The sequence below is a fragment of the Quercus lobata genome, chromosome 3, assembly GCF_001633185.2.
Source record: "Quercus lobata isolate SW786 chromosome 3, ValleyOak3.0 Primary Assembly, whole genome shotgun sequence".
Classification (NCBI taxonomy): Eukaryota; Viridiplantae; Streptophyta; class Magnoliopsida; order Fagales; family Fagaceae; genus Quercus; species Quercus lobata.
The window spans coordinates 3,283,549-3,300,765 of record NC_044906.1 but is presented as its reverse complement, the minus strand read 5'-3'; the positions used below and the strand labels follow the sequence as shown (position 1 = coordinate 3,300,765).

General features: G+C 32.8%; 1 protein-coding gene across 2 annotated transcripts; it reads right to left on the bottom strand.

Annotated features, from left to right (window-relative positions):
• Positions 1-12,792: 12,792 nt before the first annotated feature.
• On the bottom strand, positions 12,793-16,504 carry LOC115981603 (bifunctional dihydroflavonol 4-reductase/flavanone 4-reductase-like). Of its 2 annotated transcripts, XM_031103878.1 has the most exons (8): positions 16,200-16,504; positions 15,774-15,824; positions 14,463-14,624; positions 14,204-14,376; positions 14,013-14,112; positions 13,703-13,798; positions 13,222-13,283; positions 12,793-13,083 (listed from the first exon to the last, which is right to left on the bottom strand). In XM_031103878.1, exons 3-6 carry the CDS (start codon positions 14,578-14,580, stop codon positions 13,710-13,712), a joined length of 480 nt encoding a protein of 159 aa, XP_030959738.1. In that variant the 5' UTR covers positions 14,581-14,624; positions 15,774-15,824; positions 16,200-16,504; the 3' UTR covers positions 12,793-13,083; positions 13,222-13,283; positions 13,703-13,709. The 2 variants fall into 2 exon arrangements, 1 of the variants encoding a protein (XP_030959738.1); XR_004089390.1 differs by lacking the exon at positions 14,463-14,624.
• Positions 16,505-17,217: the final 713 nt, after the last annotated feature.

The following is a 17,217-nucleotide window of genomic DNA, read 5'->3' as shown; positions in this document are numbered from 1 at the left end:
TTGGGTTGGTATAACATCAACCTCAAAGCTAACCACCTTACTTAGGGTGATTGGTTCTTGTTTCCTTTTACCTAATTGAAGTTTCCTTTTACCTAATTAAACACCTAAAACAACTTATATAATATTAACTTTTAAGAGTTGAATACCAACTCAATCTGTGTTTTGGCCAACGAATTGGTTTGTTTTTCAATTAATTTTCAAGGTTTTAGGATTTTTAAACTCGTAAGTTGTGAAGTTGTAGTACAAATAAAAATTTGCGTAACAAGTCTTTGGTACAATAGTTCAAGTACTATAATTAATCTGGACCAATACTCTTAACAACCAAAATTTAGTTTATAAACATTGACATAAAGTTACAAACATATTTTCTGTACTGATATATATAAATATATATATATATATATTGGAACAAGTACTGATATATATATTTTAAAAGCCTTATTTCCTGTAATGTGAGAACTAATTAAACATATATAAGAGCATCTCTAACAGTCTCTCTAAATTTTTATACTGTTTAGAGAATGAATAATGACTTTTTCCTTTTATCTACTCACTTTTTCAAATACACTTTCCATCATACTCTCCATCTTTTTTTCTATTCCATTAAAATATTATTTCTTCATTTTTTTTTTTTTTAATATTTCTTCATTCATCTATATTTTTCAAATTCCAAACAACATTAACAATTATATATATATATATATATATATATATATATATATATATATATATATATATGAGAAACAAACACACACACACAAGGGAGAGAGAAAGGGGTTCTAACACAAAGGCACACCACAACTCCACTTAAATGTCATGGTAACTTTTAAGGGAGGGTGGGGCAAGTTATACTACACACAATACACTCTCTTAAGCAATGTGGGATAATTACCCATTCTTTTTTTTTTTTTGAAAAACAAACACACACACACTAGGGAAAGAGAAAGGGGTTCTAATACAAAGGCACACCACAACTCCACTCAAAAGTCATGGTAACTTTTAAGGAAGGGTGGGACAAGTTATACTATACACAACACACTCTCTTAAGCAATGTGAGACAACTACCCTTTTTTTTTATTATATTTTTTTTAATGAGAAATGTTGCGTCTATAACATGTTTTCGCAATACTTTCACAACAAAATCTTATATGATAAGTTGTTACTAGTTCTAATTTGAACCCACCACTTAAATTATTTTTTTACTCACCAATATCAACTAATAACAATCTGTCACTTAAAATTTATTATGAAAATATCATAGTAATATTACTCAATTTTGATTTCTTATTCCTTATATTATTTTTCCTTTCTTTCTTTAGTTTTTTTTTTTTTTTTTCATCCATACTTTTTCTCTTTTCTTTTTTCTCTTCCACATACGTACACCAACCCCTATATCTATCTTCACTCTTTTTTTGACTTTTTTTTTTTCCTAGTTCTTGATCTCCGGAACATATCTCCACTTCTCCCTCTCTCTTTCTTTCTCTTTCTCTTACACACACATACACGCGCACGCACACACACACAAATTTCTCTCCCTCTATCTCACACAAACAAATTCTCTCTCATACACACATAGATCACCGGCAGAGAACAAAGATTAGAGAGAGTTAGCCTTCTACAGTAATTGTTACATTGCTCTCCAGTTCAAGAGAGCTACTGTAGCAAATCTATAAAATAAAAAAATTGGAGATGGAGAGGCTGTTGGAGGGCTTTTTTTTGTGTGTTTACTCTCCATAATTGGCTTTAGAGAGCCTATTGGAGATGCTCTAAGCACACACTTGTACAGTTAGAGGTAGATAGATACATAATATACATGAATTCGAACCCTAGAATGAAGTTTCTTAGTAATGACCTTATCCCATTAGGTCAAGAATCATTTTCAAAATTTCGTAAATTATAGGGAAGTTGTGAAGTTCATCCGTTGGAAAAAAATTTATGGAGATTATTAGTCCATGATTTACAACTACATGCATCGCTTTCTTTTTTTCATGAAAATAAAAGGAATGACAAAGTGAAAGAATTCACTTTTTTGGGGGAACTAGGTCCACTTATTTTAATAATTTAGAGATCTTAGACAATCTTCAAATAAAAGTTTTTCAAGTGTCTTTTTTGATTATCAATTTTTAATGAATTTAATAGTCATACTTTAGCTAGCAAGATAACATTAGATTTGCATGTAATTTTGCGTGAGTGGAATTTGGACCTGAAGAGCCAAGTCAATTGAGTGAACAAATAATATAACAATTAATTAAAGACTTTAAAGTCCCAAAAAAAATGTCCCTTTTCTTTTCTATGAGTCATTCTATATCATTTTTGGGTTAAAGAAATGCAAAATGCCCTAAAGAAAGAAGATACAAAAAGTAACTTGGCCTATCAACTATCAAGATTTTTCCATAACTCCTAATAATGCACAAAATTGTCAGTGAGTTGATCATTCACATGCACGCCAATTAGGGTACCTGAAGAATTTATAAAGAGCATAGGTAGGGTGCCAGCCAAAGATCCTTCGAAAGTTAAGTTAGTAATAGAAGAATCTTCAATAACCCAAAAAGTGTGAGAGTTAGGAAATTGCACATACCTTGAAGAAGGGGAGACTTGGTGCTTATATAATGGTGTATGGCTGACTAAGATCCTTTGAACATAGGATCTTTCCTTATAGGTAAGATATGGAGTTAATGTTCTGAGATCTTAGGGCTTTACTTCCCATACTAAGAGGATACGAATATGTAGAAGGATCGTTGGATGTGGTATGCAAGTTCTTTCCATATAGGGATGCACAAGTGGAGGACACGCAAATGACGTGGGACTAAGTGTAATCCACCATTGGTACCGAATAACCCAACGGGAGAAATGGATGGAGTAGGGAAGTTGTCTTCTATGGTGCCCCAACCCTACTAATGTAGATAAGTATAAGGGTGAATTTGGGCTCCAAATTTATTTGTTGGTGGGATTCCTCACAGTCCTACAGGTTGGCCTCAAGCGAAGCTTGAATAGCCTAACTACCAACGCTTGGGTGGTTGCTAGCCCAAAAACGCTCTCCATCTTAGAGCTTACCTCTTCTCCTCTCTCATGTATCGCTCTCTTAGTTCTTTTGTTCTCTCTCCTAGTGTTTACTTTTTTCCTCTCCTTTTTCTTACCTCTTGCTTACTTCTTCTCTCCCCTTATATACTCTTCTTTGAGTGGGATTCAAATCATTACCATTTCGCCAAATTCCATGCAATCCCACTTTCACCCAAAATCCCAAGGAATTAATACATTTTCTAAGGATTCTCTTGACACTTGTTCTAGACGCCAATAGTGCTCGACAAGGACTTCCTAAAAGCACTTCTAGTGCTCGGTGACTATCTAAACTTCTCTATTTCCTCGTTAATTTCGTACTGTCTTGACAGTTAGTAGTGAGTTGAGATGCGACCGAACACTTAAAGAGTTCACAGAGTATCGCCCTCCAAATCCTAACACACTTATTGTTGGACTGGGCCCATCCCCACAGGATTCAGGCTGGCCCCAATTCCCTGGGTTAGCTTTGGCTTACATATTTGGGCCTAAGTTTGGTGGGCCGGTACCGATCACCTGATCTAAGTCCCCTACATCTTCGTTGGTGTAAGCCTTGAAAAGGGACCTCCAACCCGAAGGGTATCCTTTCCCCTAAAGGATACTCTAAATCCAAAGGGTACTTTTCCCATGAAGGACAAACGGAGTTAAAAAGAATTTATTAGTTAAAAAAATTCCCTATCAGCTCCTATAACTACAACGAGATGTATATTTCATTATTAGATATCATGTTGAATTCATTGCTAAGTTTTCGATATAACAACAATAATCTTAATCCCAAATTTTGAAGCTGATAGTTTAGTTTTCTATATTGGTCAAAATTTCTAATAGCTGGAATTCTTGAGAAAAAGGGAAGGAGATCAGAAAGTGTAAAATCTTCTCAAAGTTTGGTTATTTTAAGGGACTTCATGCATGCATGCATGCATGGCAATGACAAAGAAAGTTATGACTAATTCAGTAGAGGCAACTGAGGCATTAGCATTTCGTAAACCCTGAGAAAGAAGCGTGAAACCATGCTGCATTTATGGGAGATAAGTATATGTGCTTTCCACGTAATTCTGTCTCCACTGATCTTTTTCTTACTTCTTTTCACTATTTTTCTCTTTACCGCATTTAATTCGTCGTGATGTTACACTACGTCATAATATTATATTACGCCGTAATATTACGTTATTACAATTATATTAATGTAATCTCAATATAAAAATACAATATTATATTTTTTAGGAAGGTGATGAAATTAAGATAATGTAATATATCTTGTAATTTTAAATTATATGATAATGTTAGAAAAAATGAAATAAACCAAAAACTTTAATGTTACATCAAGAACACATCACAGTAAATCAAACACCCCTTAATTTTAACACAAAAAAATAAAAATAAAAATAAAAACTACGGAAGTGGTAAGAAATCCTGTTCAACAAGTGAGTTTGGAACTGTGTGGGGATCGTGAATGATAATTGGAGGCTTTTTGTCATCAATAATTCTCTTGTCAGCAAGCTGTCTTCACTCTTTAGTTGGGTTATAGAAACATATATAAATAAGTGGGACTATCTATTGGCTAGGCAGTTGCTAACATTTTGAGGACGACTGCTTAATATATTAAAAATTTTAGAATTGGAATAAAACGTAACAACAGCTATTCAGCTAAGCCTTAGTTCCAAATATTTTGCATGAATTTTCAACAAATTAATTTGCCAGAGTCGATCACATGAATTTTACTACTTTGATTACATGTATATATATTAATGTATGTAATTCACTAAGTAGTGATTACCATCAGCTTATATATATATATATATATATATATATATATATGTATTCTCATAATATTTTATTAAAATTTTAAGAAATTCCAATCTCTCATTTGTTGATATTTGTATTTTTTTTTTTAACGAGTAAAATGCAAAAACATCTATCCTTGGGGTTTGGATCAGCTAGCTATAAACTAATCCCATATACTATCAATTTTGTATTATTGATCATAAGGTATAATTATCCAAATTGACCATTCATCTTAATTTTGTTAACTATAATTGATAAAATAAGGTCATATGGTATGCTCATATTATTTTTAAAATAATTTCTTTTACAATTAAGAGGGTTACATGCACCTGATTAAAAAAAGAAAAAAAAAAAAGCGGTTACATGCACACTACGTGACTATGTTTTGCACACCACGTGACCATTTTTTGTGAGTTATACATTTAACAGAAATAAGGTAAAGGTCAATTTTGTTTGAGCTATTGACGGATAATTTCGGAGTTGCCTTTGTTTCCGGTTTTCTTTGAATTGAACTTATCCGTTGAACCAAATAATAATAATCAGTAAAAGTTAATGTCACCACAAGAACATATGAACGAATACAAATCCTCTGTACCACTTTTTGTGTTCCACCTTATGTTCTACCAATTACAACTTATCATTTGTTTATTTTTTTTCTATTTTAAACTTTGCTTATTTTATAAGAAAAGTTAAACAAATACATTACAAGTTGTGATTGGTGGAACATAGAGTGGAACATAAAAATCTATGATGCTCCAACGCGGCAAAATGGGCATCGCACCCGCATCCAACGCAGTGACACTCCTCTGACATGCCGATTCGCCCCCTTTTTTTTTTCCAATTCATGCTAACACGCGCCGATTCGGTTCCAATTCCAACCAAAATTGGTTGAAACTGATCGAAATTTACTGAAACCAGCTGATATCGGCCGAAATCTACCAAAATTGGCCAAAATCATGGCTGAAATACATGTAAAAAGATAAAATAAAAATGAACTTGTGAGTTGTATTCTAATTTATGAATATCATCTTTTAGTTATTATCCACTATTACTTTTAAATTGGTATATATTTACAATTATATGAAAAAGTATGCTTAGTAATATATAAAAAATATAAATAAAAATATTTTTAATAATTTTTTAACCACCGCATCCCGCCACACCCACACCCGCACCCGCACCTGAATCCGAATCCGAAAACACACCCGTGCTTCTTAGATAAAAATTGGTATAGAAAATTTGTATTCCATTTGAACATTGTCATATTTTACTATGTATGAATGGTATTTTAGCGGTTTTATTAAAAACCCATCAAAAATATTAATATTGTGAGTTTTAATTAACTCAATCATTATTATTATTATTATTTTGACATCCAATGACTTAGATCTTCGCATGCAACTACGTTAAAAAGAAAGCTTCATTGTGTTAGTATGATGATTATAAAAAGAGAACGCGTCAATATGGCTTCAAAGCTAAGATATAGACAAGGACCACGTCTTGTATGGCTTCAATGAAGTTTTATAGGCAGCATTTTTTGCCACAGAATTTAAGTATGAGGCCTTTACGTGCTTATTCAGGCAAAAAAAGCTCCATGCCACCAACACCAACCTAGCTAGCTTCACTCTCCAGAACCAGGGAGTTAACCAAACTTTCCAAACAATGAAAACTAATAGACTTCTAGAAACGAATCACTTTTAGGAAATTGTGGGGGGGTTGAAACCAAAGTTTTCGTTTGGGGTTTGTTTGGGGTTTGAGCCGTGAATAGTGAGTTGAACAAACCTACACATATTCGTATAAGGGAAATGTTAACAAGCACCGCTTGGTACTTATTAAGTGCAAAAAAGACAAAATTTTGTCAGAAAAAGTCTAAAAAGATACTAAATAGTACCTACAAAACTGAAAAAATGACCTAAATTGCAAAAAAAGACAAATTTTGTTAGAAAAAAGTAAAAAAAAAAAAAATTTGGTGTCAGTTAACACAACCCTTCGTATAATTAAACAATGACTTTTTTTTTCTTACATTGACTTCCACCACTCATAAATCATGATATGGTTCAACAAATAGGTGTGGACTTGGTTGTGGTATTAAAATTTTTCAAGAGGAAGTATAGGCCTTAGGCATCAGCAAAGCATGACGTGTCAATTCAACCTACACAGCATGGTTAGGTAATTTGGGATGCTTCTCATTTTCTTTACTTAAAAGCAAGCCATATTGACAGAACAGAACCAACTATATGTAATTAAGGTCTCCTTCTCCCTTAGGCATTGTTCTAAACGACTACAAGTAGTACACTAAAAAAGAAAAGGCTCAATTTGTACTGCTTGTATTTTATTTTATATTTTTTAAAGTTTTAGGATATTTCTTTGGAAACAGCTTCACCTAATTATTTAAAAACAATAAGTTATTCATACATCCATTAAGTCTTAGGTCCGTCTGTTTTTTTTTTTAATAATTTAATTGTTACAATAAATAGGGGTAAGGAATTTGAACCCTACTTCTTTTTATAAATGATCAAACTAAAAAATATTATTGAGCTACAAGACTTTTAATACATTTCAAGGGATATTAAAATATTTTAAGGCATTAAAGCTCTTAGTAGAAATTTCCAAAATATCGCTAAAGTGCTTCTTAAACTCTCAACTTAAAGGTTACAAATGAAATTTAGAACTTCTTAGGAAAGAAATCTAGGGTTCATTTTTCATGCTTATAAATCAAAAACTTTCAAGCATCATTCTTTGTAAATTTACCAAACACTCAAAACGCTATATAAATTTTTAGTTACTGTTCTATAACAAAATATATATATATATATATATATATATATATATATATACAATTAAAACTCTACTTCTTACAATACCAAATGAACACTTAAATTCTCGACCTCACCTTCCACCCTATTCATGTGGAAAATCATATGAGAGATCTGTGCGAACCGCACTTCATCAAAAGTTGAAGTAGATGACCTAACCTCTCAATTGTCATACTTTTGGAATCAAGGCCAAGTATGACAATTGGATTGAAATTGTGGCCAAGTACTTTTGAAAAAAGAAAAATTGCTACATAATAACTTTTGTATTTTCTTTTTTTTGTTCCAGGAGTTATTTAATAGATTTTTTCCACTTTGAAATTTTGATATTAAATTTGTAAATTTCCATCACAATTAGATCGTTTAAGCCAAATTCTAGGGACACAAAAAATTGGTTAGTTGACCCTTAAACCATAATGGTGCCAGATAAGAATAGACTTGGGGTTGGAGGGTTACTAGTGACTTTGAAACAAGGCTACCTGAAAAAAAGTGAGGGCCAATTTTAGATTTTTATACTTTTATGTTCTTAGCGGACCAATTCATTGCTAAGTTTTCGTTTTAACAACAACAATCTTAGTCCCAAATTTTGAAGTTGATTGCTTAGTTTTCTATATTGGTCAAAATTTCTCTAATAGCTGGAATTATTGAGAAAATGGAAGGAGAGAAAGTGTAAAATCTTCTCACAGTTTGTTTAATTTAAGGGACTACATGATGAAGTTAGAACAAAACTCTTTCATGAAAAAGTTTAGCATAACCATGAAGCTCACCAGACGTTTGACGTACTTGCATGCATGCATGCATGGCTATTTAGCAAGGGGAAGGAGTGCATGCAATGACGAAGAAAGTTATGACTAATTCAGCAAAGGCAACTGAGGCATTAGCAATTTAGCACCTAGTAAATGCTGAGAAAGAAGCGTGAAACCAAGTTGCATTTGAGGATTGAGGTAGATAAGATATATGTGCTTTCCAGCAAGCTGTCTTCACTCTTTATTTGGGATAGAGCATTAGCATTCGGTTTCTTAGAAAAATCTCATTTTATCATCTTAAAAACTACTTTATCTATTATACTATATCATTTTACAACATACCCAATATCCCAACTTTTATTTTCCTATTCAACTCATTAAAATAATATATACTGCTCAATAAAATAATATAATCCAATCTCTCTCTTTCTCTTCTCTCTCATCATCCTTTTTATCTTTTCCTCACTGTCTCTCTCTTTCAACCACCCATCACCATTACCTCTGAAACAAGAAACCCACCACCACCAACACAAAAAAACCCATCACCACCACCTCTGCCACAAGAAACCCACCACCACCACTGCAAAAAAACCCATCACCACCACTGCGAAAAAAACCCACCCCTCCCACCGAGAACAAAACCCATAAAATCCACCACCACCTCCACCCACAAAACCACCACTAAAAAACCCACCAAACACTACAACCATAGCCACGATGGGAATCAAACCCATAGAACATAATCAAAACCCACCACCCCATATCCAGATGGACCAAACACCCATCAAACACTATAGCCACAGCTTCGGCCACAACAAGAACCACCAAGAAACCACCACAACAACCAAAAAAAACCAGCCACCATGCTACCACCAAACCCAAAAACCACACAACAACCAAACCCAAACACTGGCCACAACAACCACCAAAAAAAAAAAAAAAAACCCTCGCCATGCGGGTCTCCATGCCAATCGCTACCACGCCAACCTCCATGCCACCACGCTAATCTCAAACATACGATCTCAACCGTGCCTCCTGCCACCATCATAGTACCCATGCCACCATGTCTCCATCACATGACCCACCAAACCGCGCCCCCAGAGAAACATAACAATAAGACCCACGCCAGACCCACGTTACCACTAGAATCCTACATGCCACCACCAAACCCATGACTCATGCCAAATAAAAACCACCACCGCGAAAGAGGGAGGCTTGGAATGGAGAGAAAGAGAGAGAGGAGATGAGATGAGAGATTGATGAGGAGAGAGAAAGAGGCAAATATTTAAAGGTGGGGAATAAAAAAGTATTAAATTGTTTTAGAACGTTGCTACAATACTATCATAAATTTAGGATGGTACTATAGCACAATTGTAAATTTTTTGGGTTTGCAAGTCCAAGTAATGTGAGTTTTATGGACTTTGATGCTAAATTTTAGCATATCTGGAGTTTTAACTCCCGATACCAATGCTCTTAATAGAGATAGAAATAAAGATGGGTTATCTTCTATCTAATGGCTAGATAATTGCTAACTTTTCAAGGACGGATGATTAATATATTAAAAGTTTTTAGAATTGGAATACAACACAACAACCATTAAGCTTTAGCCACAAATTTTTTGCATTAATTATGAATCTTCAACAAATTAAGTAAGGTCAACCATCTACGGTTCTACACAATATATTTTATTACTTTTACTAATATTCTACTAATGTTGTCTAGAAATTATATGCTTTATCAACAAGACAGCACAATAAAAGTGGCAAGCTGATTAATTAATTATATATATATTATTGATCAATAGTGTATTAATATATGTAATTCACTAAGTAGCGATCCACGTACCATCAACTTATATAAAATATAAATACTATTCTTATAATATTTTATAAAAATTTTAAAGAAATTCCAATATCTCATTCATTGATATCTGTATATTAAAAAATTAAGTAAAAAGATCCCTATAGTTTGGATCAGCTAGTTGTAAACAAATCCCATATGTCGTACTATCAATTTTGTATCCTTGACTATAAGGTAGAATTATCCAAATTCACTCATTCATCTTAATTTCATTAATTATAATTGGTTAAAAAAAATGATCATATGCCATGTTTGTATTATTTTTAAAATAACTTTTTTTACAGTAAAGTGGTTACATGCAAATCACTTAACCATTTTCTATGAGTTATATATTTAACCGAACTAATGAGATGGAGAGCAGGAGAAGTCAATATTTTGTCTGAGCTATTGACGGATATTATTGTGTAATTTACGGATAATTTCTGGAGCTGCTTTTGTCTCTGGTTTTCTTTGAATTGAATTCTTATCCATTGAGCCAAATGATAATAATCAACAAAAGTTAATGTCACCACAAGAACAAATGAACGCTGTCATTTTTGACTAGGTGTGAATGGTATTTTAGCAGTTTTCTTAAAAAAAAAAAAATGCATCAAAAATATTAATCGTGGGCTCTAAACTGATAAAAAATTTTGACGTCCAATGATGACTTAGATCTTTGCAACTACATTAAAAAGAAAGCTTCATATATTGTGTTAGTATATGATAATAAATAATTATAATAAAACTAACATCATAAGTTCAAGTAATATGTTATCCCTATCAAAAAAAAAAAAAATGTAATATGTTATCAATAAACGAGGACACACCAATATGGCTAGAAATCTAAGATAGACAAGGACCGCGTCTTGTATGACTTCAATGAAGTTTTATAGCCCCCATTTGTCGCCGCAAAATTTTTGAGTATATATGAGGCCTTTACGTGCATGTTGATTTAACCAAAATTTCCAAACATTTAAAATTACGATATTTATTAATGAATTATTTTTAAAAAGTTTTGATATTACTCTTATGAGGAATATAAAAAATTATCAAAAAAATTAAATATTTTTTATTTTTATTCATAAAAAATTTTAAAACATTTCTTAAACCAATATCCTTAGAATATCAATTAATTTTTCTCTTACAACTAATAGACTCTGAAAAAAATAATCAGTTTTGGGGAATTGTAGGTTGGAACCAAACCTACAAAAATATTTATATAGACAGCCAATGATCACTTTTCCCCGCGTATACAATAAATAGCCTTAGGCTGGCCTTTAGCGATGCATACACGTATGGCGCGTAACAATTCATATACAATTCAAATTTGGGACGCTTACTTCTAGTTTTCTTCACTCAAAAAAGCAAAGCCCATAAACATTAGATTGAACAGAACCACATATGAATATATATATATATATATATATATATATATATATATATATATAGTCGGTTTGAAACTGTTTATTTAGTTAAATTTGAAAATTTTTTGTCGAAAATGTAAAAAAAAAAAATGTTAAAAAATAAGCTGAATAGTACAATGAGACTCATAAATAATATCAAAAAGTGTAATGAGACCTATGACTAGCATCAAAAAGTGTAGTAAAATCCATGAATAATAGAAAAAAAAAAAAAAACTAAAAATAGAGATAAGCTGGAAAATTCAACTCATCTCAAACACAAATGTACACTACAAGAAAAAAGGGCTATTGCGGCGGGCAAAAAACGCCGCTAAAGCCCAAAAAAGCGCCGCTAAAGGTACATTTGACCTATAGCGGCGGGTGCTACTGCGGCGGGCCGTCCCGCTAGCGCTGCAGTGCCGCTATAGGTTGATTGCGGCGGTCGGTAAAAGCGCCGCAATAGATCTGCCATTTAGCGGCGCTTTTTTTCTATTGCGACGGGCTAAAAACCGCCGCCATATAAGGTTGCCATTCAAGTCATGTGGCCTTTTAGCGGCGGTAAATAAGCGCTGCTATAGACCTTCATGGACGACATACCCTGTGTACCTTTTAGCGGCGGTTTCGCCCGCCGCTATAGGTTTTTTTTTTTTTTTTTGTTTTTTTTTCCTCCTAGGTCCTAAAACCACATTTCTATTACAAATAACCTGTAATAATTTTAGCTCCACTAAGACATTAGGAGCACAACAATGAACAAAAATGCAACATAATACATCTCTTCATAATAGCACTAGGCTAATCTATGTAATTGCATTCAAAACTGAATAATTTGTACATCTTAGGGATATTTATACATGCCATGCTTAAGTACTAACTTCTAAGGAATTTAACATACTCAGCACAGGGCCTAATGCCAGCTATACAAACTGCTAACAGCCTTGGTTGCTAACTAATTGAGTTACAAAAGCTCTAGCTGTTACTTAAAGTTACTTATTACAATTTTACACTAAAACTACTAGATTATTCTTCTAACTACTGCTGCTGCTATAAGCTAATGAGTAATGTTAATACATCAGGCTACTGCATCATTACTATACATAATATGGAGTCAAGTCAAATGAAATATGTGCTAACTATCTAGATGGATTGCATCACAAATTTAACAAGATTAACGTACAAACAATGTAAAAATGTTCTATAACAATTTCCAGGATACAAAACACATAAAATTTCCAAAACGATGGTACATTCTCTGCACAAGTACAAAGCCATGTACCCCAAAAGCAGTTCAATTTGGGGTTACATGTGTGTCTATATTTAGAGAGAGAGAAGGAGAGATTGATGAGTCAACCGATATAATTAAACGCAAAACATTTTTAAAAAAAGTACAACAAAAAGCTACCCGAGAGAATTTGCGGACAGTTTTATTGTTCTAATGTCCAGACAAACCTGACAAGCAAATACCAAAGTTGTGTTGGTCTCTATAAAGTATGATCAATGATGTTAAAACACTATTAAAGTGAAACAACAAAAATTGATCCAGTCATAACCGAAGTTAACATAAAAATTTTAAAAAAAAAGAATTACCTTCACAATTTTTGGATCACCCCATGGGTGCCGCCTCCGAACATGCCCTAACAATTCACCCACTACACACAAAGAAATAGAACACAAATTCAAATGCTGAACAGAACGGAATCATGCAGCATAATGGTAGAGGTTAAATGCCTACAACTAGGAATAGGCAGGAACAAACGATCACAGAACCACATAGTAACAAAATTTCACAATAAAAAGAAAAAGATGGCATAGCATGAACTGAATTGGCAATACAAAAATAAATTAAGGTTGATCAGTGATGCATCTACACACACAAGCATAGTGACGCAAATACCCCACAATATGACCCCTCCTTAACAAACCAATTGTCCAAGAGATTGTTCCATGTCAAAGTGTAACAATATTTCAACATGTCTACATCATAATATGATAAGCCATTTTAAAAAATTAAGGAAATCAAAGTACATGTATTAAATTATCAGAAATTCCATAGAATAAAGTCACTAACCATTTGTTCAATAGGGTTGCTCCAAAATCACATTCTTATTCTCTTCAAAAACCTCATTTACAGCTTGTTCAATTTCTTCGACTGAAACCTCAACACCTGGTTGCAAAAACAAATGAAAATCAATATCCAGAAAGAAGAAGTTAGAAAATACATAATAAAATTACACAGACACACAAAACAATTAAATTAAATTAGGGTAAGAAATAATGAGACCATCAGCAGGCCAGAGAGAAGCACTCCAATTCAAATTTTGACATACAAAAAAACACACTACGAAATGATCATCCTAAACATGTAAAATTTGACATACCAACACCACAGGCTTCTTCAAATTCATTCAACTTAAAATCCTCCGAAGCAGTAGCTCCAAAAAATGAAAGAGCTGCATCTAACTGCGCTGTCGTTTTAATCTAGAAAAACAGGAACCACGTAAAACTAAATCAATTCCAGCTGCAAGAGAATATCCAATGTTTAAAGATAGAGGAGGATAGGAGCACAAACGTGGGGATCTTGGACTTGATCGACGATGCAGGGAGAGGCGAGGTGGAAGACACCAGCACAGCCATTAACAGCGCGGAGAATGGAGGGGTAGTCAAGGAGATCAATCTGGAAGAGACGGAGACGAGTTTCGGCTCCTTCTAGACCTTCTAAATGCTTCGTTTCATTCTCATCCTCTGCAACAGAACAGATAATGGGTTAGGAGAATAATAATAATAATAAAGTGATGGAAGATCGATCGAGCAAATTTGGTTTTTTTAACTGAGATCTTGGATGGTGGCATGGACATTGTAGCCACGATGGAGGAGTTCACGGACGAGCCAGGATCCAATGCACCCGCTACCTCCGGTCACGCACACAACCTCTCCGTCTTTTTCCATTTCCCTTTCTCTCTGTCCTTCCCCCAATCTTCACACTTCACTCACTGCCAATTTTACTTGCAATTTTTCTTTTATAAGGATTTTATAAAAAAGAAGAAGAAGAAGAAGAAGAAGACAGGAAGTATGTGAGAGGAAAAAACCATATTTTGTTAGAGAGAGAGAGGTTGTGGTTGTGGGGCTAGGAGCTAGGGACAAATTGGGAAAAGCCACCCGGGTCATTAACTTTAAAGTTTAGTAGACTATCTGAATTCTCAACCTAGCATATGAGATCAATGTACACTCTATCTGGAATTTAAGGCTGAAGTACAAAGGTAGAGGACAAGGTAAACTGTATTGCAAATTTGCACAACCAACACACATGAATTTATAATGTCTTTTGTTGACCCTTTAATAGTGTAATGGTTGCCAAAAGCTTTATAACTCAGTGGCATAACAATTCAAATCCCTCGTTGTGTGGCTAGTGACTTGTTTATAACTTTCTCTCATCAAATAAACCCTATTTAGTTCTAGTGTTCTACACTCCTAAGATCCAAATATCTGAAAAGCAGGATTTCGATCATTTCTGCACACAATCTCAGCTTCCAAAGCAATATCAGATTCAACCAATCATCGTAAATATGTGAGGGAGGTGTTATAACAATATCAAATTATTTATATTTAACATGATTTATTAAATTGCTCACAACTAAATCCTAACATTGCCCCACACTTGGTTGACTTAGAAAATATCAGGAGTGAGCTATGCCATGAAGATGAAAGAGATGACTATTGACCATTTCTAAATTATTCTAAGGAATATGGTTACTTGTGCTAGCTTTTAGTAATTTCTTAGCAAATCAAGCAGTAAGCTTCATAGACCACACAGTGACATGAAAGGTGAAATGCACTATATAGTACCCCTGCAACTTGGGGACAGCTGGTTTTTCTTTCATAAATATGTATAAATTTCAATTCTAATAATACTTTTTAACCATTGTCAAACTTTGGTCACAGCTGGTTTTTCTTTCATAAATATGTATAAATTTCAATTCTAATAATACTTTTTAACCATTGTCAAACTTTGGTCAGAAACATTTTTAGGAAAAAAAAACACTTGAGAGTAGATCTGACCAAAGTTGAATGACTTAACAAAATGTCATGATATGAAATGGCAACTAAAATGATATACAATATCTGGTGTTATGCAAAATTACCTCCTTCTCATTGTCATAAACTTAAGCACAATCAATGTGCCTATATCCAACCTGCATTGAAATATTAAAATCTGTAAGCTAACTGCCCGTTAACTATATATAATCCGCAGGTAAGTAACAAAACCCAAAACTAGGTAACAAAAAATTCCTACACACAATCACTCTCTCACACACACACACACAAATTCAATATTACTAGTTTCCAATCAAAATTCCTAAACTCACTCACTCACACACACAAAACTTCGATTTTATTAGTTTCCAATCAAAATTCCTACACACATTTATATATGTAAAGATCCAACAAATCTTATACTCTCTAGAGTCTATCCTTTAATCTAAGCTAATTTCACATATAACTGCAATAAAATAAAAGGCAAAAAATTAAGAAAAATCAAAGTGAGTTTGAGTTTCAATTTTCACCACCTCTTTTCACAAACAGATTCTTCTTCGCCATCTCCGTGTGCAACACCGACTTCGACTCGCATCAAAAACCATCTTTTGAGTAAGAAATGAGGAGGGATCCAGAGGTAGTTCCAGATTTCAGAGTAAGAGGAAAAGGAAGAGGAAACGACCTACAATTAAACTAGAGCTCAAAGTGAAAAAAAAAGCTTCCAAACTATGCTTGACAGTAGCGTCTCTTGAAGAGAGAAAAAAAATTTAGGGAGGGTGACGGCTCTGGAGGAAGAGAAAAGAATTTGGAGAAGGGGGCGGCTAGGAGAAAAAACTATTGCTAGGGTTAACAAAAGAAATAAGAGTTTCAAATTTTTAAATAATTATTAACAAAGTAAAGTCTCGAACTCGAGACCATATGGGCAAAACATGTGCTGCACACCACTGAACTGGTGATTGGAGTTAACGTCATAGTCATATAAATAAATAACTATATATTATATTATATTATAATAAATTATATATATTATATTACAATTTAAATAAATTATATATATTTTATTACTATTTAAATAAATTATATATATTTTATTACTATTTAAATAAATGATATATATTTTATTACTATTTAAATAAATGATATATATTTTATTACTATTTAAATAAATTATATATATTTTATTACTATTTAAATAAATTATATATATTTTATTACTATTTAAATAAATTATATATTTTTTATTACTATTTAAATAAATATAATTTAAAATGTGTAATTATTATTATATAAATCATTATAATAAATATATATATTTATAAATTATCACACATTCTATCTTATTAAAAATTTAAAAAAAAAATGATCATAGCTATTATATATTAAATTTATATAATAATTTTAATATGTGACAAATTACATTTACTTTTCCCATCAAAAAAAAAAAAAAAAACTACGTTTACTTTTAAAAAAATAATAATAATATGACTACCTAGATGGTCAGATTGAGAAAACATAATCATATAAGTACACAGAAAATGTCCATCACGTGCC